Source organism: Notolabrus celidotus, chromosome 5, assembly GCF_009762535.1.
Source record: "Notolabrus celidotus isolate fNotCel1 chromosome 5, fNotCel1.pri, whole genome shotgun sequence".
Taxonomy (NCBI): domain Eukaryota; kingdom Metazoa; phylum Chordata; class Actinopteri; order Labriformes; family Labridae; genus Notolabrus; species Notolabrus celidotus.
The window spans coordinates 6,340,863-6,368,443 of NC_048276.1; the positions used below are offsets into that span (position 1 = coordinate 6,340,863).

The 27,581-nt window shown below is 41.2% G+C and overlaps 1 protein-coding gene across 1 annotated transcript in view; it reads left to right on the forward strand.

The window, feature by feature from the left end:
• caln2 (calneuron 2) overlaps window positions 1-27,581 on the forward strand; it is a 52,426-nt gene that overhangs the window by 12,547 nt on the left and 12,298 nt on the right. Inside the window, exons 3-4 of the mRNA XM_034683974.1 lie at window positions 10,124-10,267; window positions 15,523-15,635. Of these exons, the coding sequence (XP_034539865.1) occupies window positions 10,124-10,267; window positions 15,523-15,635 (257 nt within the window). The remainder of the gene's footprint in view (window positions 1-10,123; window positions 10,268-15,522; window positions 15,636-27,581) is intronic.

Below are 27,581 nucleotides of genomic sequence, written 5' to 3' on the forward strand. Positions count from 1 at the left end.
CTTTTTCCTTTCATTCCTTTCTGCTTTCTTTCTTTCTTTCTTTTATTTCTTCTTTCTGTCTTTCTTTCCTTTTTCCTTTCTTTCTTTCTTTCCTTTTTCCTTTCATTCCTTTCTGCTTTCTTTCTTTCTTTCTTTTATTTCTTCTTTCTGTCTTTCTCTCTTTCTCTCTTTCTTTCTTTTATCAATGGAGCTGTTTTCTGATAGATTCTCCAATAAAAGTCATTTACTGAAATCAAGTAAAGGGTTTGTCTCAAATCAAGATTATCCGTCTTCTACAAATAAGATCTCAGCTTGAAAAATGTCTGAAATGTTAAAAAGACCTTGTTTCTTCTAAATTACAACTCAAAACAAGATCATTTCAAGACTGTTTGACTTAATAAGATATTTAAGATGTCTTAAAACAAGTCCCTCTATCTTGCTCAAATGTTACTTGTTAATTAAATTTATCTTAAATCAAGTGGGAGAAGACATTTAGACTAAAAATGAGACAATTTCACTTGGTAAGATTTTGAGTGTTTGCAGTCTTTAGCTCAGACCTCTGCAGTGCTTCTGATAGTTTTGTGCACTCACAGTTTTTCTTCCACATAAAGCACTAATCCGTCAGAATTACTGCCTGTTTTCAAATGGTTAGATCATCTGACTGCTAGTGCTTTCTGCCTCATCAGACACATTGAAGTGTTTTGTTAGACGGTACAAATCTGTCATAAACTCCGGCCAGAGCCGAGGAAATAAAACCCAAGTAGTTACAAACTGCAGTTTCTCTGTAAATTGGCTTAAAGTGACACAGATGAGTTCACTCTCATGCCGTCTGTTCACTGGATGCCAGTGTGACGGCAGGCTCAGGGATCCTGGAGCTGTCATTACATTTGGGTTATTCTGATTTGAGGCCCTTTCATGACATAACCTCGCATGTGCTATTTTACCAGCTGCACCGAAAGCACTTTGTCAACACAGTAAGTGCATATATTTCTGACCTGTATTCCTTGGGTGGGAATGAAGCAGCTAATCCTTTCACCGAGTGAGAATCGAGTGTGTTTTTTTCCGACTGAAGCTGTTTGTTTGTGTTTATACATGTGGCCTATTGTAGTTTTGCTCGAATGAGCTTTGGTATGAACTACTTTGTCGCATAAATCTTTTAATCCGATGTCTCTTGTGCACAACTCGACTCAACCCAGTTTGCTGAAGCAGTTGCTTTGGTGTCGTGAAGGCAGATCTGCACGCTGACTGAAACGTCTTGTCTTCATTAGCCGTGCTGGCCTTTGTCTGCGCTCTGTTTGTGAAGGGCAGCAGGAAGGGTAAAGTACTTTGGACCTATGTGGAGCTATTATATAAATTAAATTCAGACTCTTAGACTCCAGACATTGTGATAAAGCATTATCTAGGCCCCGTCAGCCTCAGATCCAACACAGCCAATGGGATTGTTTGATGTGGACAAAATATCCGTGGTGTTTGCTGCCAGCATTTGAGAACTCCTAATCCCACTTCAGAGAGATGCTGAAGGTTCTTCTTGGATCATCTGTTAGCACAGATAGAAGGCTAGTTAATCACCCCTGTGTTGGGCTCTGTATCCTTTTCTCTGGTTTTGAGGCATTTCATCAATCACACTGAGCACATGTTCTGTCCTGGAGGGGGTCGACTTGGTAATACACAGGCGCAGGCAGGCAGCGGCTGCATGCTCTCACACACACACACACACAGCACACAGAGGCATTGCACAGTAATACATCACGGAGCAGCTCTATTGAAAATGTACTTTTCACCGTTGAGCTGCATACAAATACATCTCACTTTGTTTTGGGGGGTCGCACACACAATCGCACGCATTCCCAATCCCCTCTGCTTCTGATTCTCACTTCATTCAGTGACAGAAAAGCGGGGCAGTGGCTCGGTGCTCGCGTTTACTCATCAGCTGTAGGGGGTATTCACAGGCTTGTACGGGGGGCTGCGACTGAACTTTGGGTCTCACGCAACTGACAGAGCAAAGATGGGCAACAGAGGCAGATCTGAGACTGACTCATTACGCTGAGGAAGGAAGGAGCGGCATGTCAGGCTGAGAATATTAATGACACACAGTCTAAGAGACACAGAGAGAGATGAACTCATGTAAAATTCATTGTTTAAGTTGGGGAAGGGATTAGTCTTGGGGAAGTTGTGATTTGAATTCCATCGTGCAGCAGACTATTACTTTTCTCGATTGTGTTGCTGCTCTGAAGATAAGCACAAACGCCAGCTGAAATGACACCCTCTCCCAACTCTGAAGTGTTAATATCCACCGAAAAATGGAGCATTCATCTGTGAGAAAAGGATGAATAAAGTCTTTTCTGTCTCTGCGGTCTTTATCAAGTCGATAACCAGCCCTCACTCAAAGCCCCGCCTCCCTTCTACCACCTCACGCCAACTGATTGACAGGCAATTAACCACGGATTGACCAGGGTATTTTCTACAAGGGTCCACAGAGGTTTGAGTAATTGTGCTGCATGAACAGATACCTCATGAGCCGTGTGCGTTTACTTACAATATCAAGTTAGACGGAAGCTTTTTATGTGGGAGGGGAGAGTCGGAAATGCTATTGGCAATGCTGCCGGTGATTGTGCAGCGTGGAGGGATTGGTACAGGCCCACCGGGGTTTTGAAAATACAATAAGTATAAAGATGTGAGAGAGACAAGGAAATAGAGCGAGAGAGAGAGAGAGCAGAGGGAGGAAGGAAACAAGGGAGCGGGGGGGGGGGTCACCTCGATTTGCCGGAGAGAAAGGCTGCGGCGCTTCCAGTTAATGTCAAATCCTGTTATCAGCACCAGGGAAGCACCTTTCAGCACCATCTACAGACCTGCTTAAAGCTGTTAATCATTAATTTCATCTGAGGCATTACTGCATCTCACTGACACCAGCTGATGCTTCACCCTTACCCCTTACAGTTGGAGATTAGGTTTTATGGAGACAAAGATCAGACAATTCAAAACTGAAATGTTGAAGCAGTTTTTACAGTAACGACTTTGTAAAAAGTCCTCAGGAAAATAATAGAGACGGGGTGTTTGTCATTCTCCTCTACTGAAGCGGAAAACGGACATGCATCCATGCATTTAATTTCCTCCCTTTTTTTCCCATGATAATGAGTGATCCCCGGTTGTTTTCTAGAGATCTATCTTTATTTATCTCATTATCTCAAGGCTTGTTTTCTCGTGAAATGTATTTGGAAGCAGAGTTTTATCGTGTTTTCATGGCTGATAAAATCCCATTTCTCTTTGTAAAGAAACCAGAAACCAAATCTCAATAAGTGGAGGCAATATGATGATACTTTCACATCTGTGGCAGCTAAACCGAGGCAAACCAGTCGCTAATCAAATCCTTAGAGAGTCTTTACAATCGGGCCTTAAAAATCCTGGATAAAAAAACAATTAGACACCACTACTGTCACGTTTTAAGTAAATACAAAGTATAGAATTCTATTGATTTCCATTATGTAAAGTTTGTGTTCAAATATTTAAATGGACTCGCTCCTCAACCTTTCTGCAGACACAAAAAGAGACTACAGAGCTTCAGCAGATCCACCAGAGCAGCTTCATTCTGCAGAACATCTTTCACTCAAACAGCTCTCTCTGTAAAACGAGTAAAAACCTGGAAATCTACCTGATCATTTGAAACTCTTTCCAAACTTCACTACGTTTAAGAGAGCCCCCAAATCCTGCTTCATTCAGCAACAAACCTGCATGCATATCTGATTTACTGTATGTTTTATCACTGCCACATGTGTGTTTTATTGGATCTAAATCAAATCACAACAAACGTTATCTTCAGATGCTTTTACAAACACGACGACACATACGCTCTGTTCTATTATTAACAAAGACCCAACATCAAGACAGGATAAGATCCAGTCCCATCTTACAGACAGGACTCAGTCTGATCTCATAGCAAGTTACAGCAGCAAGGACAAACTTCCTTTAACAGGCAGAAACCTCCAGCAGGACCAGACTCATGTTAGACACACATCATCTGGAAAGGGATAGAGGAGAATGAGATAGAGAGAGAGAGAGAGAGAGAGAGAGAGAGAGAGAGAGAGAGAGAGATGAGATGACGTATCCTGGCCAAATACAGGCTGAGTGACCACCAGCTGGCTACAGAGACAGGGAGACACAGGCAGACATGGCTGCCCAGAGAGGAGCGTCTATGTGCTCACTGCACTACAGGGGACATAGAGACAGAGATGCACTTCCTCCTCCACTGCAGCAAGTTCTCTTTACTAAGAGATTCCCACTACAGGGAAATTACTAAAATGGTACCAAACTTCCCAACATTAACCCCAGAAGAGAAACTGTCAGTTCTCCTGGTGGAAGGGTCGGCAGCTCCTCTGGCTGCTAAATATGTGTCTGCCTGTCACAGCCTGAGGGACGCACCATCCCATGGTGTTTGATTTTAGGTGAAGGTCTTATGAGCATACCGCATCAAGTGAGGACATTGAGATATGCTGTATAGGTGACACCATCGTTCATTAATGCATATAAAATATGTAATGAATATTTCTTTGTTCATGCCAATAAAGCAAATTGAATTGAACTGAATTGAAAATTGAGAGATGATAGTAGTGAGACAGATAGTTGTAGTTGTAGCAGCAGCTGTAGTCTAGACAGCAGCAGGCCGTCTATGGCAGCCACTCAGAGGAACCTACGAGACAAGGGAGCTCAAGGACTCCAGAAAGGTCCATGGTTAGTAACTTTTATGGAACAGGGAGAGTTAAAGTAGTAGAAGTAGCTGTTGCTGTTGGAGTCCGGCACGTTCGAAGCTGCACTTTTAATATTCTACCCTCTCAAAAGCCAGACGAGTGTTGCAAATTAGCATTCACTACGATACTTGGATGGGATGGCTGTCCTCAGTTTGCCTGTGCATCCTGTATCTGTCCCTAACTAACAAACCATAAATAAGTAAGATAGGTATTGTCAACCATATTCCCTGTGCACCATAATAGGCTTAGGTGTAGAGAGTGATATGATAATAAAAGACTGGAGTTCGTTACATGTATCTGATATTTGCACTTGGCAGGACACACAGTCTTTATCCCACCACTGGTGATAACAGCGCGGCTTGGACCTGAATACACTCTGCCTCCCTGAAATCTCTCCTGCAGGGTTTTCTGACGTGCAGCGGGTGGTTAAAGACACTTCTCTCAGTCTGTCCTCAGTCTCTCTGTGGCTCTCAGGGTGAGTCGTTTGAGGTGTTGAAATCTGGTGTTGGAGCTAGGAGCGACCGCCTTTAAACAGTTTGTGCATGAAGCAGTGTTTTTGCTGTAGTCACAAAGTTTGATGAGGACTGAGAAGGATGTGTTGCGTGCAGTGATTGGTTTCTACAGTCATGTGACACAATCGAGTAAGAAATAAAAAGCTGTCTCTGCACAGTAATGACAGATGATGACTGAAAACAGCCGGTAGAGAGGCAGTGATAGACATGTTGTGAAAGCACTCGATTGGTATTGAGCTATTTTGAAAGCAATCAATATAAAAAGAGTACTTTGAAGTATTGATATCGATAAGTCCATCTCTACTGCTTAAGGCTTCTGTAGTCCCACAAATCAAAACCTCTGAGTGTTTTCTGATTCAGTGCACTGAGAGATTATTGACATTCATGCCAAATACACAACAACATTCAGTTTGGATGTACTCCACTCCATACAGCATAGAAATCTCTGATCTGCATCCACACGCAAGCATTTGTATTCAGACTCAGAGTCACATCCAGTACCATTCAGCAATTAGAAGGCCGCCCTTAAACTCTGATTGTTCACTGCATGTGTCCAAAGTTCTTAACTGTGATTGGCGTCTTGGCTTATCAGGGGCGGGACTTGTGTTAAAGCTAGGGTTGGTAGTCACGGAAAACTAGCATGAACTTGAATGTAGCATTTCCTCAGGACTCCGTCTAAACCCACCACCCCTTCCCCTCGGAGCTCCTCAAAACGACGCCCCCGCTCACATTCACAAGCGCCGCTGATTCCATATGATACCATATGATTGTGACTGATTAAAAACCAGTCCTCAGCACATCGTTTGTGTTTTGCTCATGTCTCACTCAACGGTAAGAAAACACCCAAACGGCAGGATGGGATTTGACTGGTCTCAACATTTGGCTCCTGATGGCAGGGATTGGTTGGGGTTTTCCCAGGTTTACTCCGGCTGTAGATAGCAGCTTTTTTCACTCTTTTTTAAGAACACATTATGTATTGATTGCCATCGGGACATATAGATCATTTTAACCAGTATAACAAAAAGTGTATCTAAATCTGACTACCAACCCCAGCTTTCATATGAATTACCAACCATAGTTACAACCATAGTATCTGTGACGTCACCCATCTGTTCCTGAAGTGCTGTTTTGAAGCCAATCGGCGGCGGCAGCCATATTGGAAATGCTGAACAAAACCTAACTTCATCTGAGCTAGTGTGAAGTAAAGAGGTGGACTTTTGGCTTTTTTGCTAACAGCTACAGGGTGCCCACCTGTCAATCAAGTCAGCCATGCCCTTATTTGGGCATAACTTGTACGTTCAATATCTTAAAAAATCACAGGATATAAAATAATTCACCTGTCGTATAGTGTGTGCCGGTAGAGAAATTAGCTATTCAGACTTAAACCCTTTTTTGAACCAGCCTGTAAACATGTTAATTTTTGCTGCAAAGATCGTCTTTTTTGAATGGGTGTGTATGTGGTTTCCTGTGTTTCTGCAGCCAGCCTCTTGTGGACGCTCGATGAACTGCAGTTTTTCAGCACTTCCGCATTGGCTTCATATTCTAAGACTGAAGGTTGCCGCTTGGATGCAACACAATGCTAGTACCTCCCTTTGCATTTAAATGTAGCATTCCCTTCTGTTAATACTTACAATTTTGACATTTCACATCTTCTTTCTGCTTTCTGTTAGAAAATGTTAAAAGTTAAAGTTTATAGGATTAGTGGAGACAGAAAAGGTGTGTTTGTGTGCTTCCATACTTTATGCCATCTCTGTGCAAGTCAGTGCCCTTGTAGAGCAACCAAAGTCTGGACACCCCTCTGCTACTAAGTGCCTTGATATCAACAGTTATTGCACGTTTGCTCTAAAGGTTGAGGCTGTGTGAGTTCAACAGAGTATAAAGCACAGAAGAAAAGTGTTCCTCAGACTTTTGTTCCATTATTATTATTACAGTGATGTGATTTTGTGTGCACTAAATGATTTGTGCCCATTTAGCTGTGAAAGCTTTCTAACATCTATTAGAAATGGGGCGCTATAATCATTTATGTGGAGCGTTGTCAGGCCGGTTTCCACTCTCTTTAACCTCTGTTTTGGGTCTCCACCACCCTTGAGAAGTTTTTGCTTTTTTTTAGCTGCAAATCCCGTCTTTGTTCACCAGCTTGTTAGAAACTGTGTCTCTCTGTCTTGTTCCTTTTGCTGAATTTTAGAGTTTGATTGCTGCAAACAGAATCCTGCTGCGTCTAAAAACAATACTTTAAGAGCTGTAAGAGAAAACCAAAACAATAAAGTAGTGTGCTGGGAAATGAAAACAAAGAGCTGAAACTCTTCACAACTGAGCGGAAGTTCAGAATCAGAGTATGATTATCTGTAACTTCTTGTGGCGGCTTGTAGCAAACAGGAAGTCAAAAGTATTGATTGCTGTACAACCACTCGAGGGTTAGAGATTGTGGTAATGAATTAAAGAAACCAGTGTAAACTGTGATACTAACAGCTGTCTCAAGCGTCAGAGTCACACAATACGATGCCACGACCATCCTCACAGACTGCCTCGCTAAGAGGTTTCGTGGCGCTATGACAACATACCGCTATTTCAGGCTTTCCTCCTGAGAGACAACAGTCATTATTCACACGACCACAAGATCTGTAGTGTTACAAGCTTCAGAGACACGGATATGATAACAGACATCATGCAAACACAGAATGAGACACACTGAGGGAAAGCTCCCACAAATTGCAAGAAAGCAAAACTATTGTTGTGCATGTTCATGGAGAACGGAAAGAAACCTTTTACTTACAGTATTTCTCACCACGCTTTTCTCAACACTATAAGCACAAAACCCAATTTTCAAACTACATCCACCAAACCTCTGACTCTTCCTGCAATTTGTTGAGCTCATAGGACTTGATATTACAGTCCCTTACAGATTAATCAGCACTGGTGTCGAGTGGGGGTAGGCGCTTCATTAGGGTCTTCAGGTGGGCACCCTCCTTCATTGGTGTTTCGTTGATAGGCCCACGACACCTCCGCAGGGCTCAATGGCGACACCCAACGTCCCAGGTGTGCCCCCCTCTGCTTTTACCCCCTGTTAATTTTGCAGCCCAGATGGGGTCCTTTCTTTTGATCCATAGCCATCTGCTGCTTTGTTCGACAGCGTCCGACATTGATCTGATGGCTTGTTGGTAGGCCTGTCCTCGCAATCCCATTCCCTTGAGGAACTTGGAAGTGGATGTGGCAACAAACCCTCTACATCTGACCTCGACCGGAAGCACTTTGGCACGCCAGGCGTGTTGTTCTGCCTCGGCTGCTACCTCGGTGTACTTCAGCCGTTTCCGTTCATATGCTTCCCCAACTGCAGCCTCCCATGGTACACTTAGTTGAGGTTGACCACAAGACCAGGTCTGGCCTGAGGTTCGTAGTTATGATCTCAGGTGGGAACACAAGTTTCTGGTCTAAATCAACTTGCATTCCCCAGTCCCTGGCCGCGTCTAGAAGGGTTGCTTCCACTCTGGCAGTTGGTTTTACTGGAAGCTGTCCTGCTCTCACGAAAGGGGTGGTGTTTGATTGTCTGGGCTCTGGGGGAGGGGGACATTGTTGGTCGTTCTCCTTCCTTCCAGGGCAATCGCCGGTTGCCGTAGGACCTGGTTATGTCTCCAGGTGTAGCAGCCTTGAGACAGACTGGTTTGTGCGAGGATGTGCTTCAGTGTTGCAGGGGTTTGACAGAGTGCACAAGAAGGATCTTCTCCAAACCACTAGTTTAGATTCTTTGGAGTAGGAAGAACATCATAGACCAAACAATGTTGTCAGATCATACCCTGAGTCAATCAAAAGGAAAAACAATACTGAGCAGTCATTACACACTACATCAAACATTATAAAACACAATGCTCAGGACATGAAGCTGTAGAAATAATGTTTATAGTTCACAGTAGGCTAAATGAATGTATCTCCTGTATACAATACAAATAAAGTAGCTCGGGTTTCATCAGAAGTTACTGTTCTTTGTCTTCCTCAATTTCGCTCCCCTCCTCGACCACCTCTTACACACACACTTCCTCTGCCTCAGATTATTTCTGTCCATTGTACAACCTTCAACAACCAGTGCTCTGTGAACTGATTAATATGGTTTCCTAACATGATTGGCCACAAGTGTGATCAATTTTGATTGGTTGTGTTTAAACTATGACACCTGTGCTTCAAATGTGTTTAACTTTTGCTACCTGTGCTTACCTTTATGCAACACAAGTGCATCACAGTGCAACATGTGTTTTAGTGAGTGAGGATGTGTTTGTTAGTTGTGTCTAACAGGTGAACAGTGCTTATGGGTTTGCCAGAAGAGTGACTGATTCAATACATGGGTTCAGGCCGTTAAGGAATTCTGTTCAGACAATAGGGTTTAGTGTTTTAGCAATTGAGAAATACTGTAACATAAAGAGTGCTGCAGAAATCCCCTCACAGCTTCTCAGAAGTGACTGAATGGATGATATTACATTGGGAAACACCCTCTTTGGCACCAGCCCAGATAAGACAGCAGAAATCCCTCAATCATTTCAGCACCAGGCTCGGATTTTTCACAACCATAAAAAATAAAGATGGACGGATATTTCCATCGGCAGCAATGAGACTCTGACCTTTGGAACAAGGTGAGGAAAATAAACAAGAACAGCAAAGTGGACGTGAAACACAAATCCACATCTTACATCATGCATGCCAAAAATGTCCCAAATTACCAGAAACCAGCACATGAGCACAAAGATGCACTTATGTGTTATTTTGCACTGAAATAAATGAGTCCCCTGCAATACTGGGGAAATATTACATCACACAAGATGCTCTCTAAGGAGGGACAAACCCGGTCAGAGAGCAGACAGGCAGACAGTAATGTACAGTGATGTGTTTGTGTCTGTCCTGCAGAGATTCGTGAGGCGTTCCGTGTTTTGGATCGGGATGGGAATGGTTTCATCTCCAAACAGGAGCTGGGCATGGCCATGCGCTCCCTGGGTTACATGCCCAGTGAGGTTGAGCTGGCCATCATCATGCAGAGACTGGACATGGATGGTGAGTTCTACATAAGGCCACACACTTGGGTGCATGCACACATACACAGATGCAGACACACAGAAAGTGAAACATGAAAGGCTGTTCATCATATTCTGCATGAGTGTAATGTTTGTTTATGTTTGTTGTGTCTGAGAAGTTATTTTTCTTCCAAAGCAAGTAGGGATATTTTTGGTGTTAAATTATAATGTTATGTTAATGAAAAACACTTCTCTGATGCCGAAAACACACAATTTAAAGCCTCTCTCAAAAAGCTTTATGCAGATTGGCACTTTGAGTTACAGCTTCTTTCAAAATGTCCCAGTAAAAACTGTTTTTAAACTGTCTTAAGATCAGCAGCAGGTGGCCAATTGTCAAAAACAAATTCCCCCCGGAGACAATAAAAAGAAAGGAGCTTCTAAAACATCAGCTCTGCTTGTAAATTCAAAAAGGATAACAATTAGTCCTTAGCATCTCCTGCATCGCAAACAAGCTCGTCAGTCTTTCAGCTGCTTCTTATCTGCCTGCTCTTGATTCCACAACACAACAAATAGCAAAGGTCAGAGCTAAAAGCTTTCTGCTTCTGCCTCCATGAGTAGTTTGACCATCCGAGAGCAGAGCAGCCATTTGTTCTGAGGAGAGACGACATGAAAAATCCTTTACCTGTGACTTCTACAGTTTCCAAGGTGTCCCTCATAAAGCTCCTGAATGAGGATGTACGTCATTATCAGGTGTTAAACAACGGACAAGGCCTTGATTTAATTAATTCTACAGTGTTAAATCCCTCCTTTGGAGATCTTAATCTACTGATATCTGGTGTTATCTCCCCTCATGGTTCAGGAAAAGTAGTTTTAAATTGTGAGATTACATTATTCTAATTGAAATCGATGATTCTATGAAACTGGGGTCAGGTTTCAGACAGGAAACTAATGCTGCTTAATATGGTTAATATGGCTGGTAATATACTCTAATGCAAGATGAGGCTGTTTTCACAGGCCTGTAGTTTCTGAGGCTTTTGTATCAATAAATCAATCTTTATTTAAAAAACGCCAAATCACAACAAACGTCATCTCAAGACGCTTTATAAACAAAGCAGGTCTAGATCATACTCTATGTTCTATTATTAATAAAGACCCAACATCAAGACAGGATAAGATCCAGTCCCATCTTACAGACAGGACTCAGTCTGATCTCATCTTAATCCAGCAATAAAACTGAACTTCTTTTAATTGGCACAAAATCTACATTAAACAAACTCAATAATTTCTCTATTCCCATCAACAACTCGCCCCTCTTCCCCTCCCCTCAGGTTAAGAGTCCGGGTGTCATCCTCGACAGCACCCTCTCCTTCACCTCCCATATCAACCACGTCACCCACTCAGCCTACTTTAACCTCCGCAATATTAACCATCTCTGTCCTTCACTCACTCCCCACTCCACGGCCATTCTTGTTCACAGCCTCGTCACCTCCCGTTTGGACTATTGCAACTCCCTTCTGTTTGGTCTCCCCCACAAAACCCTCCATAAACTTCAACTAGTTCAAAATTCAGCCGCCCGTATCATCACACGCACCGCCTCCATCCACCACATCACACCCACCCTGCAACAGCTCCACTGGCTCCCCATCACACACCGGATCAACTACAAAATACTTCTCCTCACCTTCAAATCCAAACACAACCTCGCCCCTCCATATCTCTCTGACCTCCTCCATACTGCCACACCCGTCCACACCCTCAGATCCTCCTCCTCCATCCACCTCACTGCCCCCCCCCCCCTGCTCGCCTTGTTACCATGGGGAGCAGAGCCTTCAGCCACTCTGCTCCCCAGCTCTGGAACTCTCTCCCACCTGACCTCCGCAACACTGACTCACTCCCACATTTTAAATCCAAACTCAAAACCCATCTGTTTAAACTGGCTTACTCCATCTGATCACAACTCCTCTGTCCATTCACTTAAAACTTTTTAAATTTTGTTTTATTTCCTGTTTGTTATTTAAACTCTGTTTGTTTTTAATGTTGTAAGGTGACCTTGAGTGCCAAGAAAGGCGCCTATAAATAAAGTGCATTATTATTATTATTGTTATTAATCCACCATGAGCAGAGCACTTTGCAGCATTTAGCAAGTTACAGTGGCAAGGACAAACTTCCTTTAACAGGCAGAAACCTCCAGCAGGACCAGACTCATGTTAGACACACATCTGCATGTGTTTCTTAGACGTGGATGGAACAAAGTATAAAACTTTGATTACAATGAGGGAGAAATTCCCTTAAAAAAATTTAAATCACAGTAAACGTTATGGAAAGTAGAGATGATCTGATGATGAAGCAACCTATTTTCTTGTCATTTAAACTGACATTTAAAGTCTGAGCAACCGGCTAGTCTAAAGGAAAGTAAACACCCAGAAAAGAAGTCCGCTTTGAGCAATTTTTTTTTTATCACAGCTAAACACAGGATCATCCAGTCTATGATAAACAATGCTGAATTGGTTTGCTGAGTGCGACTAACATTAGCAGAGCTAGCACCACCAGCTTTTGGTCCTCCTTGCAGGTTAACTTCAACATGCCTGTGCTGGTAGTAAAGCAGATGATCAAAATACAGCTAAATAACTTTTTTACATTATTTATATACGTTAACATATAAAGCAATCCATAATCCATCCTTACATCCCCAGTAGACCGCTCAGATCTTCTAATCAAGGTCTGTGCCTCGTGTTAGTCTAAAATCAAAAGGCGACGGTGCCTTTGAGCTTGTGGTTCCAACTCTTTGGAACAATCTTCCATCTCAAATGTGCTGTGCTGTCTCCACTGAAGCTTTCAAAAAGCAGCTAAAAAGACACATTTGTTTGTAATGGCTTTTGTCCATCTGTTGTAGTCTTGTATTGTGGTTTTTATTTTGTCTCCTGTCTTTATTATTTTATCTATTCCACATTTAATTGTCTTGTCCATGTATTGATACTCTGTGAAGCACTTTGTGACTATGCTCTGTGAAAGGTGTAATAATAAATATATTTTACTTACTTACTTACTTACTTACTTACCTACTTACTTACCTACTTACTTACTTACTTACTTACTTACTTACTTACTTACTTACTTACCTACTTACTTACTTACTTACTTACTTATTTACCTACTTACTTACTTAGTTACTTACCTACTTACTTACTTACTTACTTACTTACTTACTTACTTACTTACTTACTTACTTACTTAGTTACTTACTTACCTACTTACTTACTTACTTACTTACTTACTTACTTACTTACTTACTTACTTACCTACTTACTTACTTACTTACTTACTTACTTATTTACCTACTTACTTACTTAGTTACTTACCTACTTACTTACTTACTTACTTACTTACTTACTTACTTACTTACTTACTTACTTACTTACTTACTTACTTACTTACCTACTTACTTACTTACTTACTTAGTTACTTACCTACTTACTTACTTACTTACTTACTTACTTACTTACTTACTTACTTACTTACTTACTTACTTACTTACTTACCTACTTACTTACCTACTTACTTACTTACTTACTTAATTACTTACTTACTTACTTACTTATTTACTTACCTACTTACTTACTTACTTACTTACTTACTTACTTACTTACCTACTTACTTACTTACTTACTTACTTACTTACTTAATTACTTACTTACTTACTTACTTACTTACTTACTTACTTACTTACTTACTTACTTACTTACTTACCTACTTACTTACTTACTTACTTACTTACTTACTTACTTACTTACTTATTTACCTACTTACTTACTTAGTTACTTACCTACTTACTTACTTACTTACTTACTAGATCTGTGTCCGATCCGTCACAGCACCAGATCTGGTAGGTTTCTATTCTAGTCAATGTGTTAACTTCCGCTGGATCCGTTCAGATCAGATACGCAAGACTTCTATTGAAACTGTCATGATGAACGGAGCCAGGCCTGGGGTCAACAGGTCAGAGGTTTTCAGAGGACCAGAAAGACAACATGGATGAGGAGAGGAGGAGGAGAATCCTTGATTTAGTGATTACCGCCGGAGGACCTCAGTCACATGACACCAGCTGTCCGGCGGTCCTGCTCCATGCTGCTGTCCGAAAACGCAACAGGTTGATGGACGAGAGAGCATGGAGCCGGACTGCAGCAGATCGGAGACAGACCGGGATCGGGTGGAAGTCCCGTGTTACTTGCGTTATAGCTGCATGGTATTCACCGTTCACTGGCCACAGCCCCAACTAGTGTCAGGTGGCCGCACTACAGCTAAGACACAACATATGACCGACTCTTCAAGCGTACCATAATAAAAGTATTAAAATGCAATTTAGCCAGCGATTCATTCTGGTGCAGACTAGTGAGGACAACTACGTGCAACTTTTTAATCATCTAAACACACACATCCCTAATTGAAGGCTTCTCCCTACATAAATGATTGAATTCCTCCCTGCATGTTGACAAAGGTAACACTTTTGCATATTCAGCTGGTGTGCTCTCCACCGACTCAAAGACACTCTATTCACTGCAATTAATTGGGATTCATATTGCAAAAGTACCAAATTAAAACAGTCTCTTTCTTCCTTGTAATTAGTACCCAGCTATATCTCCCTTTCAAGGGAACTTCTTGGAAAATATTCAGAAATTACAGACCCATAAAATGAAGTGTTATCCTGCCACCACATTCAAAGCAGCTGCAGTGAGACAGGTGCAGACGGCTGCTAATGCACCTAAATGCTGCTCATTAGAATAAACAATGAAACCACATTGGATAATGTGTTAAAATGTGGTCATATTAGTATAATAAGTCAATACAATGAGCCGGTTTATGACACCTTGTTGCATATATATTCACTGCAAAGTAATTCCACAGCATGCCGCCTGTTGATTTCTATCTGTAACGACTTGCCGCTGTAGAATACATAATGCAAACACTTACAGGTTGTGTCCTTTGAATTTAAATGTGCAAATGATCCTGACTTCAGAGCAAAAAAACTCCCCACAATCAGTCACACAGAGGCGTGCACTCACACAGGTGCACACACTTTGCTTTTGAAGGTGAATTAGTGCTGGAAATGCACAGAAGTTTGTCTCGGATGAAGGCACATCCATCTGTTGATCTGTCTCAGGGCGCTTCTTTTTATTTCTGTAAGCAAATAAACTTCACAAGAAAATGCATTATTCAACTCTGGTCTGCCACTCTTCCTGTGTCTGTGTCTGATTTTCTCCTCTTTGTGTGTGTGTGTGTGTGTGTGTGTGCCTACAGGCGACGGCCAGGTGGACTTTGAGGAGTTCATGACGATACTGGGTCCCAAGCTGCTGTCGTCCGACAACAGAGAAGGATTCCTGGGCAACACCATCGACAACATCTTCTGGCAGGTGAAAGACAAAGCCGCAGCGTGTTTCCTCATCACTCACATCCCTTTCCTCATTTATCAGTTGCATCTTCCATGCCTCGTATTACTCACTCGCTCTCATTTCTGACTGTGTGTTTCAGCAGCCAGAGCCAGTCTTACATCCTTAAGCACAGCCCTAGTTTCTGCAGGGACTCCACACAAGCACACACCTACTTAAGTGCAAAAAAACCCACACGCTTAGGCCCCCCCACCTGCCTCTTCTGTTCTCTGACAATAACAGTTATTTTTTTCCGTTGGCTCGCGGCCTTGAAGGAATACAGATCTGCTGAGAATTAAGTGTTTCTTTATGCAAGTGTGTGTTTTTTAGGTTGGGTGTGGGTATGTTTTTATCTCTCCCATTGTTGCAGAAGGTATTACCATAATAAAGATCAGAGGGTTGCTCCCCTGGATTTAGAAAGTCTGAGCCTGTGTGCTAGCAAGCGTCCAAACTTGGCCCAGTGGTGATTAAGGCTGGAGCTCATCTCCATGCTTTTGAACCTGCTTCCTTTAAGTTTTAGAAAAAAAAATGTTGTGGACAGCAAATGTACCGCTCTCAGAGTGTTTGATTCTTTATGCCACTTAGGTAAGACATGCGACAATAATGAAAAGTGCAACGTTTTAAAGTGTGCGTGTGTTTGGGGGAGGGGGGGGGGGGGTAGTTTGAGGACGGCTGGTTGAGCAGGACCACGGCTCGCAGGAAGCTGTTCTCTGCTTTCTTTGACTCAAATGAGAGGAGAATCATTTAGAGGGTGACTCACTGGAATGAGGAGGTGTGTGCGTTCCAGGTTACACACATTTGCATAGACCTTTTTTATCCTAGATTACAATGTGCAAGCACTTCAGAAAATATCTTGAAAACAGCAATCTATGCTGTAAGAAAGTACTCATGCAAAAGCTGCTGATTTTTATATCAAGGTCAGAGCTTTCTTCGATATTTCAGAATCTTTTTAAATGAGATGTGTTGCATCCGTGAAGAAGGGATGGAGCAAGACAGACTACAGCTTGCCAGCCAGCAAGGCTAAAAGAGATGAGAGAATACAAAGGGGGGCTGGACAATAAGTGGGGATGGAGAGGGTGCAGGGGTGTGTGTGTGGGGGGGGTGCCCCACATAAAGATACAGGAATATAAAGGAAAACCACAAAGGAAGAGAGATGAAGAAAATGAAAGAAGGGGTATAAGGGAGGCTGTGATTCATGAAGGTCGCAGACAGTGTGCGTCTCAGGGGTGATTTTTAAATGTTCGCCTCCCACAAAGAAATCAACAGAAAACAGGAAGACGGGACGGGAAAAATGTGAGGCGGGAGAGGAAAGAAGCAGGAGAGGAGCAATGAGAGCAGAGAATATGGGAAGAGAGAAGGAGGAGGGGGTGAAATGGTGGGAGGAAGTGTGTCTCTGAGGACTTTGAGAGCAGCATTTTGTGTGTTTTTGTATGTGTGTGTTTATATTTCACAGACCTCAGACAGAGATGGGCAGAGAGGGAGAGTCATTGTATCGAGAAGAGGAAGATAGAGGAGAGGGAGGCACATCATGGTGGGCCATAACGACTCTGTTCAGTATGTTCAGATAATATCCTTGCATAGTGAGATGTAGAATGATTTACTTCATCGCGGAAGGCTCCAGTTGGCAACTTTTGTGCGTAATTACATTCTCCTCTGTGTGTGTTTGTGTTGAATCGCTTCGGCGTGTCCTCGGGTTTATACCCTGTTTGTTTGATTCAGTGCACCATTGAAATATCTGAAAAATACTCTCTGTTTTTCTGTTTATTCTACATCCTAGCAAGGCCTGAGCAAAACCTCTGGGAGATTTAAAACTCCTGACTCCAGTTACCACTTTTCTGCTGACAGTCAGTAAATTAGTTTTGAAAAAAGGAAGCACCCAGTGTTCCAGCGCAAATTAAGCTCCATCGCCTAAAGATACAAAACAACACAATCTTTTAGCCAATATCATAACAATGTTTACAGTCTATAAAAAAATATGTTTGCACTGAGCAAGTGCAGCCGAGACATCTACAGACATCTTCTAGCCTTGAACAAAAGTGCTGGAACGTTTCGGTGTCATCTGTCTTCATTAGGCAGATGCTTCTGCAGATGTTTTCTTTGTCTCAAGGGGCTGCACACATCAGGAGCAGTTTTAGAGACATTTCTTTAGAGACACTTACCTCCACAACAAGTATACGCACATTCACCACAATCATATCAACCTGTTTTGAGAGGAACTGAACTTACTCTCAAATCAGAACTGGGGGTTTCAGGTGACAGGTGTCACAATTTCTCTCATTACACCTACACGTGTGACAAATCACACTTCACACCACCTCTGATCACACCCAGTAATGCCAGACAGTACAGACTGCTTTATAGGGTTATTTAAAGGCACTGTGAGACGTGTTCCTGTTGTTCTGGTTCTAGTGACCCCTTTGGATTCTCGGGGATGAAGACTGCATTTCCCATTAGTGCCATTACAAACGGTCATAAAGACGTGGCTTTTTCCAAAGCGTGCATTTGTTGTGGGAGTGCATGAATAGAATACAGATTTTCTTTTTAGTTATATTTTTCTTTGTTCAAGACAACTTTATACAGAATGCAGAGTGTTGAAGCGCTGCTTTGAAGTATATTGTCTGAAGCTGCCATATTGGAAATGCTGAACTCAACCTAACTTCTATCGAGATAGTGTGAGGTGAAGAGGCGGGCTTTGAGCCTCCTCGCCAACAGCTACAGTGTTCCCGCCTGTCAATCAAGTCAGCTGTCATTATGCAAAACTTGTAATCTTAATATATTCTAAACTGCTGAGTTATAAGAAAATTCACCCCCCGTACAGTGCGTGCCAATAGAGAAATTAGCCATTTAATCTAAACAAATTTTTTGTACCAGGCTGTAAACATGTTTATTTCTGCTGTAAAGATCCGCTTTCTTGAATGGGTGTGTAGTGGTGTGAGTTTTCCACCTCTGCATCTGTCTGCTCTCCACCAATCAAAACATAATTCTGACACTCAGAGACACAACACTTCAACAGCTGCCTCTTCATGTTCAGGATCAGATTCCACTCTGGTCGCTGTAGTCAATGGCATAGAATTGTGTATGGACCGTATTGACATGTCCCTACCAATCTCAAACGATGGCTGAAATGTCCCCACCAATATTAAGGTTGAAGGGGAAAAAAAATTGCTTTGTGCAGCACACAAAGGGTTAAATCCTTTCCCAATTCGGCATCGCCCCCCAAATATGTCTTCGAGACCGGTCTGTTTTTTGATTGGCTTAGCTCCCTGTAGGCTGTTTCGCTTGCAGTTTTCGCCAGTGTTGACGGTGCACTCAGGTCTGAGGACGTCGGCAGGCAAGAAAAGATGGATGGACATTAGAAGCTATTTCAACAAAGGAAAATAGTCCCCCCTCATAGGCAACCGCCATTGGTCCCCACCAATGTCAAAAGCAAACCTACGCCCTTGTTTCCAGTACTTCCGGAGCCAGCCTCAAGTGGACACTCTGGGAACTGCAGTTTTTAGCACTTCCGTATTGGCTTCATTTCTGGCGGCTGGAGGCTTGGTTTAACCTAGTGATAGTGGGCAGCCTGGGTTTGATTCCAGCCGTTCCTACATGTCATTCTCCCACTCTCTCTCTCTCTCTGCTCTATCCACTGTCCTGTCCTCCCCAAATAAAGGTGTAAAAGCCCAAAAATATAACTTAAAACAAATATAATGATACAAAAAGAAAACGTTTTAATCTCTGTTCTATTAACGAAAAGTTACAGTGCATACTGATAATCATCAAAACCCTAGAGTCCAGATTTGTGCTCCGTCCCAGTTCATGTTCAGATAATGTAAACGTGCTGCACACAGTTTAGCTCTTTGTCCTCAAAGAGCGGTGCAGCCCTCTCACACCAGCATGAACATTATACTCTTGTCATGTTGCTCCTTTACTGAGCAAAGCCCTGATTGTGTAGTTTATCTGTCTCTAACAACACTACAACAGAAACTGCTCATCTTTGGTAATCCTGCTCCAGTATCAGACATGAGGAGAGAACTATTATGTAAAAAGAAAATTGTCTAGAGAAGAGAAAAAAGAAAAAAAAACCTCCTACTTGTTAACTTCTCACTGCCTAACTTTACCAGCAGAGTTCTAAACATAGACACCTCTGAGAGAATATCTACTCAGCTGTTTTCACAGAGAACCCAAACACAAGTGCTCCAAAGGAATAACCAAACGTGTCGCTGATCATCACTTTACTATTCCTCATGAAGAGGCATCTGTGTGAGAGTGACGCCTTATCAAAGTCAGTTATAAACTTTATGATTACGACTTAAAGCAACAAACTCTACCTTATGTTTATAGATAACTTAGTTTACCCCTGGAGATATCTTCCCCTGAGACTAAGAACCAGACGCACAACAGAAGTTGTCTGTGTTCTTGCTCTCCCTGCATCGAGACTGTGTATTAAGTTAAGTATATTAAGTTTGAAGTCTGCGCTGAGAAAACCCAGTGTTAGACCATCAATGACTATCACTCACATAACAGTGCTACAATAATAGATTTATTACACTGACATATCTGTACAGTAAGCATGAAGCATCTCTGAAGCTCACTAATAAACACACATTAAAGGTGACATATCATGCAAAATTGACTTTTTAATGGTTCTCTACCTGAAATATGTGTCCCTGGCATGTCTACAAACCCCCCGAGAATGAAAAAAATCCATTCTGCCCCTGTTCTGATTTCTCCACCTTTCTGTAAGTGTGTGCTGAAACGAGCCGTTTCAGACTTCCGTGTTTTTGTTACGTAACAACAATATCCGGTCTGTCACGGAGTCAGAGCTCGGAGCTTGTTCAGTCCATAGACTGTATAAAATAATACTGAATCCCTCCTCCGTTTTTCATTACCTGCACAAATGTGTGCTAACAAGGAGCTTAGGAGGGAGGCATGCTAGTTGTAGGCTGTCTTAATAAACACAAAGGTCGGTTTTACTCCCCACGTCTGCAGATTTGAAGATCTAGTGGATGATTTTTATTTATCATGGATATGTGCTAGCGCTAGTTAGCATAGCCACATAGCTACATGTTCGTAGCTGTGTACCAAGACACACGTCGACATACTGATAAATAAAACAACAAGAAACACTAAATCTGTGACCAATCCTTCAGAAAGGTCCTGCTACAGGCGCCTCTCTGTCAGGATCAGATTCTGGATCAGATTCAGAGGGTTGAAGTAACGCGGGTCTCTGAGCAGCCGTGTATATTCAGCCAACATGTAAACATTAGATCAACGTGCCGGAGAGCCGAGACCAGATCCACTTCCTGAGGGGGGCGTGGTCAGAGGGAAAACAGAGTGTTCTGAGGAGGACTGAAGAAGAGGATTTTTCAGGCATGTCAAAATCTGATTTCAAAGTGTTTTTTTGAGCATAAACTTTAAAGACATGTTTTGGGGACCTCTTAGACCAATATATATTGATGAAAAAAGCATGATATGTCACCTTTAAAATGTGGATCTTACAGGAGGTTAGAATCTATACTAGGGATGTTAATAATTAATCAAGTATTGAGTCACTGATTTTTAAGAACTTACTCGAACATGTTTTTTGATTAGATTTTCTATAACATGGAACAAACATCATGTGGTCTCATATTTCATTCAGCCATCAGGGAAGTGTTTTAAATTTAAAGCATCTTTCAATGTGAATCATTTGACTGAAGGTGTTGCGCTCAGCTGGGGGCTGCGGCTGAGTGACAGGTCTCCACGTGCGCCTTTTTCCTCTGCGGCCAGACTGATTATCATCCAGTTGCACGCCCGACTAACACCTGACCACGTTCACATGCTTATTTTTCTCAATTAGAATGAGTAGACAGAAAACTGGACACTGTGAGTCTGAAATATGTTTCTGTTCAGTTCTCTTGTTGCAGTAAGATTCAAGATTCAAAGGTTTTTATTGTCAATTTTCACTGTATATACGAGACATACAGGAAAAACGAGATGCTGTTTCTCTCTTCCAGCTTTTAAATATCTAAAATTTAAATATAAAATACAATGAAAAATAATAAAATACAGTTCTATAAAACATCCTATGTACACAGTGCAGGTAGTGCAGTGACAGTTTAAAAATGGACAATGAAAATTAAAATAGATGTGTGTGTGAAATCCACATGTTGAAGTCTGAGCCTTCACTTTTATGACTGTATGTCCACAGAGATTATTATTTAATAGCCTGCTCCACATGTTGATATCAACATTTTGTACACCTCTATATGATCTGTACTATTTAATATTATCAGTTATAAACATTTGTCTATAAGGACAATTCTATGTAGGGGAAAAAACTCACTTGGCATTGTTTTAGACATGGAAAACATCTGGGGTTTTTTAATGGCTAATCGATAATTGATCGTTAACATTTCTAAAGATCGATCACAGAGATTACTTAAAATTGACATCCCTATTCTGTACTATTTATTTATACACTACCAGTCAAAAGTTTGGAAACACCTTCTCATGCAAGGGTTTGTATTTATTTGAATTATTGTAAACACTGTAGATTAATACTGAAGACATCAAAACTATGAAAGAACATATATTGAATTATTTAATGAACATAAAAGTGTTAAACAAAGCAGAATATGTTTTATATTTTAGATTCTGTAAAGTAGCCCCCTTTTTCCTTCATGACAGCTTTGCACACTCTTGGTATTCTCTCAGTCTGCTTCATGAAGTGGTCTCCTGGACTGGTTTCTAATGAACATGAGCCTTGTCAAGAGTTCATTTGTAGAATGACTTGCCTTCTTAATGTGTTTGAGACCATCAGTTGTGTTGTTCAGAGGTAGGGTTAGTACACAATGGATAGCCCTATTTGACGACTGTTGTAATCCAGATTATGGCAAAACCAGATTATTTCATAGTTTTGATGTGTTCAGTATTAATTTACAATGTGGAAAATAGTTAAAGATATTACTTTATTGATCCCCTGGGGGGGAAATTCAGTTGTTACAGCAACCCAGACATAAGTACAATCAAGAAAGAAGTTTCAAAAAGTACAAAAAAGTACAAAATAAGTAAAAAATAAAATAAAATAAAATAACATAAAATAAAAATAAGTAAAATAAAATAGATAAATAAAGCTAGAGTACAATTTAGATATATACAATGTTACAAATGGAATTCAAATGAAATAGAAGTAATTACTGGCAGTATTAAAAATGTTTCAGTAGTGACAGGTTGACATGGTGTGATTATGGTTGGTAATGACAAATTAAGCAATAAATAGAAATAATATTTGTATGTAATATGACCATGGGTTGTAGTTAGAATAGTAATGTAATATAAAATAATATAATATAGCAAGATAATTATATAATACAGTATATTATACATTATAATGCCAGCAGCAGTCAAGAGAGAGTTCGGGATGGGATGATGGAGTGCGACAGACAGAGCAGGGATGTTATGGATCTGTTCATGGGGGAGGGGGGGGGGGGGGGGTCAGTGGTCAGCATGGTGCAGTCTGTGGCCTCCGTTTCTGATGGCGGTGGGCACAAAGGAGCGCCTGAAGCGTTCAGTCTTGCACCGTGGTGGAGAAGATGTGTCCAAACTTTTGACTGGTAGTGTATATATATTTTTTAATTTGCAAGAGTGCAAAGATCATCATAGTGCTAAACATAAAACAGAGCATAAAAGAAAAGAAAAGGAGTGTTAGAAAACAATACTCAATCAACGTTATCAGGTATAGACTACATAAGTTTTAGACAAACAGATAAGACTATAAGAGACGATTAATCATAACAAAACAAAACAAAACAGAAAGAAGAATAGAATATCAAGGAGGGGAGAGAAACAATCACTAAATTAGATCGACAAGAAAGAAGAAAGAGAAACAAACAAATAAAGAGAAGATAAAGAAAAGAAGAGACATAAGATTTATTCTTTTGGAGGGAGGAGAGAGATTTGTGGAGGGGGGTTCATGAATGTGTGTATGCACTTATGAGAGTGTTATAAGTAGTATAAGATTATAATATATGGACTGTAGTCGGCCTTTCACATTGTTGTTTACCTGATGTCCCACTGCTGATGGTATGAGGGTAAGGTGGAGGGATCTGTACTATTTCTGAGCTTCGTAGTTGACTTGCAAACCCACATTAAAGTACTAAGATTAATTCCATTCCATTAGCTGTGGAATGGATTTTAAATGGCACATCGTTTAATTAGTAATCACACTCATTTACTTCAGGAGTAACACCTTTTCATCAAAGTTCCTGACCATGACATATCCGTTTTTAAGCTTCACCTGTTCCTATTTTTGTCAATGAAAGAAGAGTCTGAGAAACAGAAAGAGTCCATCAGTGATGAGCTCATCACTGCTGTCTGCATCTGTTGAGACGGTCTGCAGTGCTCACAGGATGATCAGTGATGCCAAATATAGAGTCATTTAAAAAAACAAAAAAACAAAAAAAACATGGCGTCTGTGTTACATAAGAACTACCATTTGGTGGATGTTTTCTTTACAGAGTGCAGTATGTGTAAGAACAGTTATTCTAACACGGGCGTCTTCTTAGAAGGGACTGGGACACAGCCTGTGGCACATTTCCCTTCAGATTGACAAAATCTGTTGGTATTTTTTAGGAATCATTTTTCATTTCACCCCCTACAACTGTGACTGATTCTGTCTCTGTGGGTCGAGTTTATCTATTATTCATTTGTGGTTGGTTTCAGCCTCTGCTGGCATTGTAAAAAAGTACTCTTACCTTTCTTCACCTGCGATTTCATACTAGTGTGCGTGTTTAAATAGAGCGTTTATGTGCATTCCTTTATATATTATCTCTTGAACTTGAAGATGTCACACGGGCAGACAGAAAGAAGGGAATGCTACAGAATAAAAGAAACAATTGCTTTTTGTTCGTCACTCTGGGTGACTTTTTGGAGAAGGGTCAGAAGACAAAGCAGGTGGATGACGGACGGAACAAGCTTTTGTGCTGCGAGGGCAGGTTGGACGAGACGTGAGGGATGGTGTGTGAGCACCTGTTCTTCTGATTGATGTGTCCTGGCTCTGTCAGAATCTCACCGGTCACTGCTCACGGCCCCCTGCTGTTTCCCTGCCACGTGCACGCTCACGGGCACACACGCACACACGCACACACACCGCATATCTGAGTTCATTCAGTGAGAGACAAAATGCTCTGACAGGCAAACACTCCTGAGTCTTTGCATCACTGTGTGTGTGTGTGTGTGTGTGTGTGTGGATGTCTGTGTCATTCAGAGACCAGGCAGGAGGAGAAATCTCATCACTCTGTTGGTTTCTAACAGGTTACGGCTCCACTGTGGCTTTTCCCCCCTCAGACAGGCAGACAGGAACACCGTACGTTCTTCGTGCCGCTGCTCTAAGCTGTCATGTTGTCTGTTCTGCGGCCGGAGTCCAACAAGTTTTTTTTTATTCCAATTCCCAGAATCCGTTCAAAGTAGAGACAGCTTTGGCAAAAAAGGCAGAAATCCGGCCGTCCAACTGCTGCTGCCACTCCCTGTCTCTTGGCCCTGAAGTGCCCAAGGTTGAATGAGTCAGAACATTTAAAGGAGCAATCTGTAGTTTTGTTCAAACAGATATTGAACAGAAGTTTTGAAGATACAGATATAGAGTTTACGTGGTTGAAATTTAGAGCTTTAGAGCAGGGGTTCCCAAACTTTTCAGCCTGTGACCCCCAAAATATTGGTGCCAAAAACTTGCAACCTCCACTGTCCCTCAAAGTGATTTCACGTAGCTTCATTTAGCCGGTCTGGAGAAAATGACCCTACCTATATGAGCATGTGTTTCCTGTGCTGTTATGAATGAACCTGCTGCTACTGATGCTTTTGATAATTAACTGTTCACTAACCCTAAACTTAGTAGTCATCAAGCTAAAAGAAAGGCAGAAATCTCATTACATTTTCTATTTTCAAGGTTTTATTTCAAGTGTAGCTACTATTTTGGGCGATATTTTTTACTATAATGGGTAAAATGTGCTATTTTTAGATAACTTTTGTCATTCATTTTTTTTATTGCATTTTTTTAGTATTTCTTTGTTCACCACAAGTTAACAAATGATATATATAAGTAATTGAAAACCAACTAAGAGAAGAAAAAGATTCAATAAATTTAGAAAAATACAAAAATAATGATAACAATCAATAAATAAATAATGATAATTAACAGTTCAAACAAAAAGGAAGATAAACATAAGAAAACAAGGTAAATAAACAAAAATAATTAATAATAATAAATATGTTTAGATAAATTAAAAATAAAAAATATCTCGTGACCCCCCATTTGTGTCCCGCGACCCCCCAGGGGGTCCCGACCCACACTTTGTGAACCCCTGCTTTAGAGCATTAGAGCGTAAGTCCAAACTTTAAACATCAGATAAAACTGACAGGTAGAACAGCTCCCAACTTTTGTTTATGTTCCACCTTTGTTCACTTAACCTACAACTTATCCCTCCTGCCCTTTTCAGTGTAGTGCTTCATGTGTCAGCCGCCTCTCAGTCTTTATCCTCTACAGTTTTTGAGTGTTCAAAAAAAAGCCTGAGTGTAAAAATGAGCCCCTTGAAAAAGAAGAAAGAAAGGTCACTTTGGTTTGATCTTAGTTTGCCAAATTGTGAATAATATTGATTCATGGCTCTTTGTGGCTCCACATCAAATAGATTATATCGCGCGTGTGTGTGTGAGTGTGTGTGTGTGTGTGTGTGAGTGTGTGTAATGGGAAAGAGGTTCAGACTGAGAGAACCAGACTGAATGATTTGTTGTAGAGTCTGACTTTATTCTCTTTGTCAGTAATCGTTTGATTGTTTTTTTCGTTCGCTGCAGTGTCCCAGGTTCACATTTAAAGTTGTGTATTTGTGTTTACATTTATTACAAACTACCTGAAAGGTGACACAAATGGTTAGATTGAAATCAATACTCATCTGCAGTGCCTTGAGGATACACAACAGTGCTCTGAAGCAGACGTACAAACTACATAAAGAAATATGACTCAATAGTTCAGATTGTCAGATTCATAAAATGTCTGTTTGGAGGCGTTTCTTAACATGTACATCTCTGAATTTTTGCATTCCTATCTATATTACAATGATGATACATGTAGCAGCTGTGTCTCAGTGGTAGAGTGGGTCCTCTGTCAATATGCAGGTTGGCAGTGTGATCCCACCTCCTGCTGTCCACATGTTCAAGTGTCCTTGGACAAGATGCTGAACCCCAGTGGCATAACTAACGGTGTGTGAATAAGTGATTGTGACATGAAGTGTAGAAGCCCTTCGAGTGGTCAGAAGACTAGAGAAAGTGCCATATAAGAACAGTCTATTTACCATTCACTGTTTACACTACATCCAATGATTGATACAGCTATAGTACGGCCTCAGTTAAAGACCCCTCAGGTTTAGTTTACAGTAGACACGCATGGTGATGGTTAAAAATAGTTGATATCTGTCAGTTTAAGTAATGCTACAGCTAGCAAAAGTTATCCTAGCTTAGCATAAAGGCTGCTTTTTTTGTCTGATACCTACAAAATAATGGTTGTTTTCTATTATTAGAAATCATTTTTTGTTTGGGAGCACTGATTCTCAGGAGTTCTGGCTAGCTGTTCGGCAACCTCACATTCACAACTAGACCAGTGGTTCCCAAATTAGGGGTCTGGACCATAGACTGTACAATTAATGGACGTAGTATCCGTGACGTCACCAATCTGTTTCTGAACATATTAGAAATGTTGAACTCAACCTAACTTCTGTTGACCTAGTGTGAGGTACAGAGGGGGTCTTTTAGACCCTTTGCTAACAGCTACAGTGTCCCCGCCTGTCAATCAAGTCAGCTATGAGTCTAATTATAGAAAACTCAAAATCTTCATATCTTCAAAATTGCCATGTTATGAAAAATTTTACCCCCAGTAAAGTGCGTGCGGATAGAGAAATGAGCTATTCAGACTAAAATCCT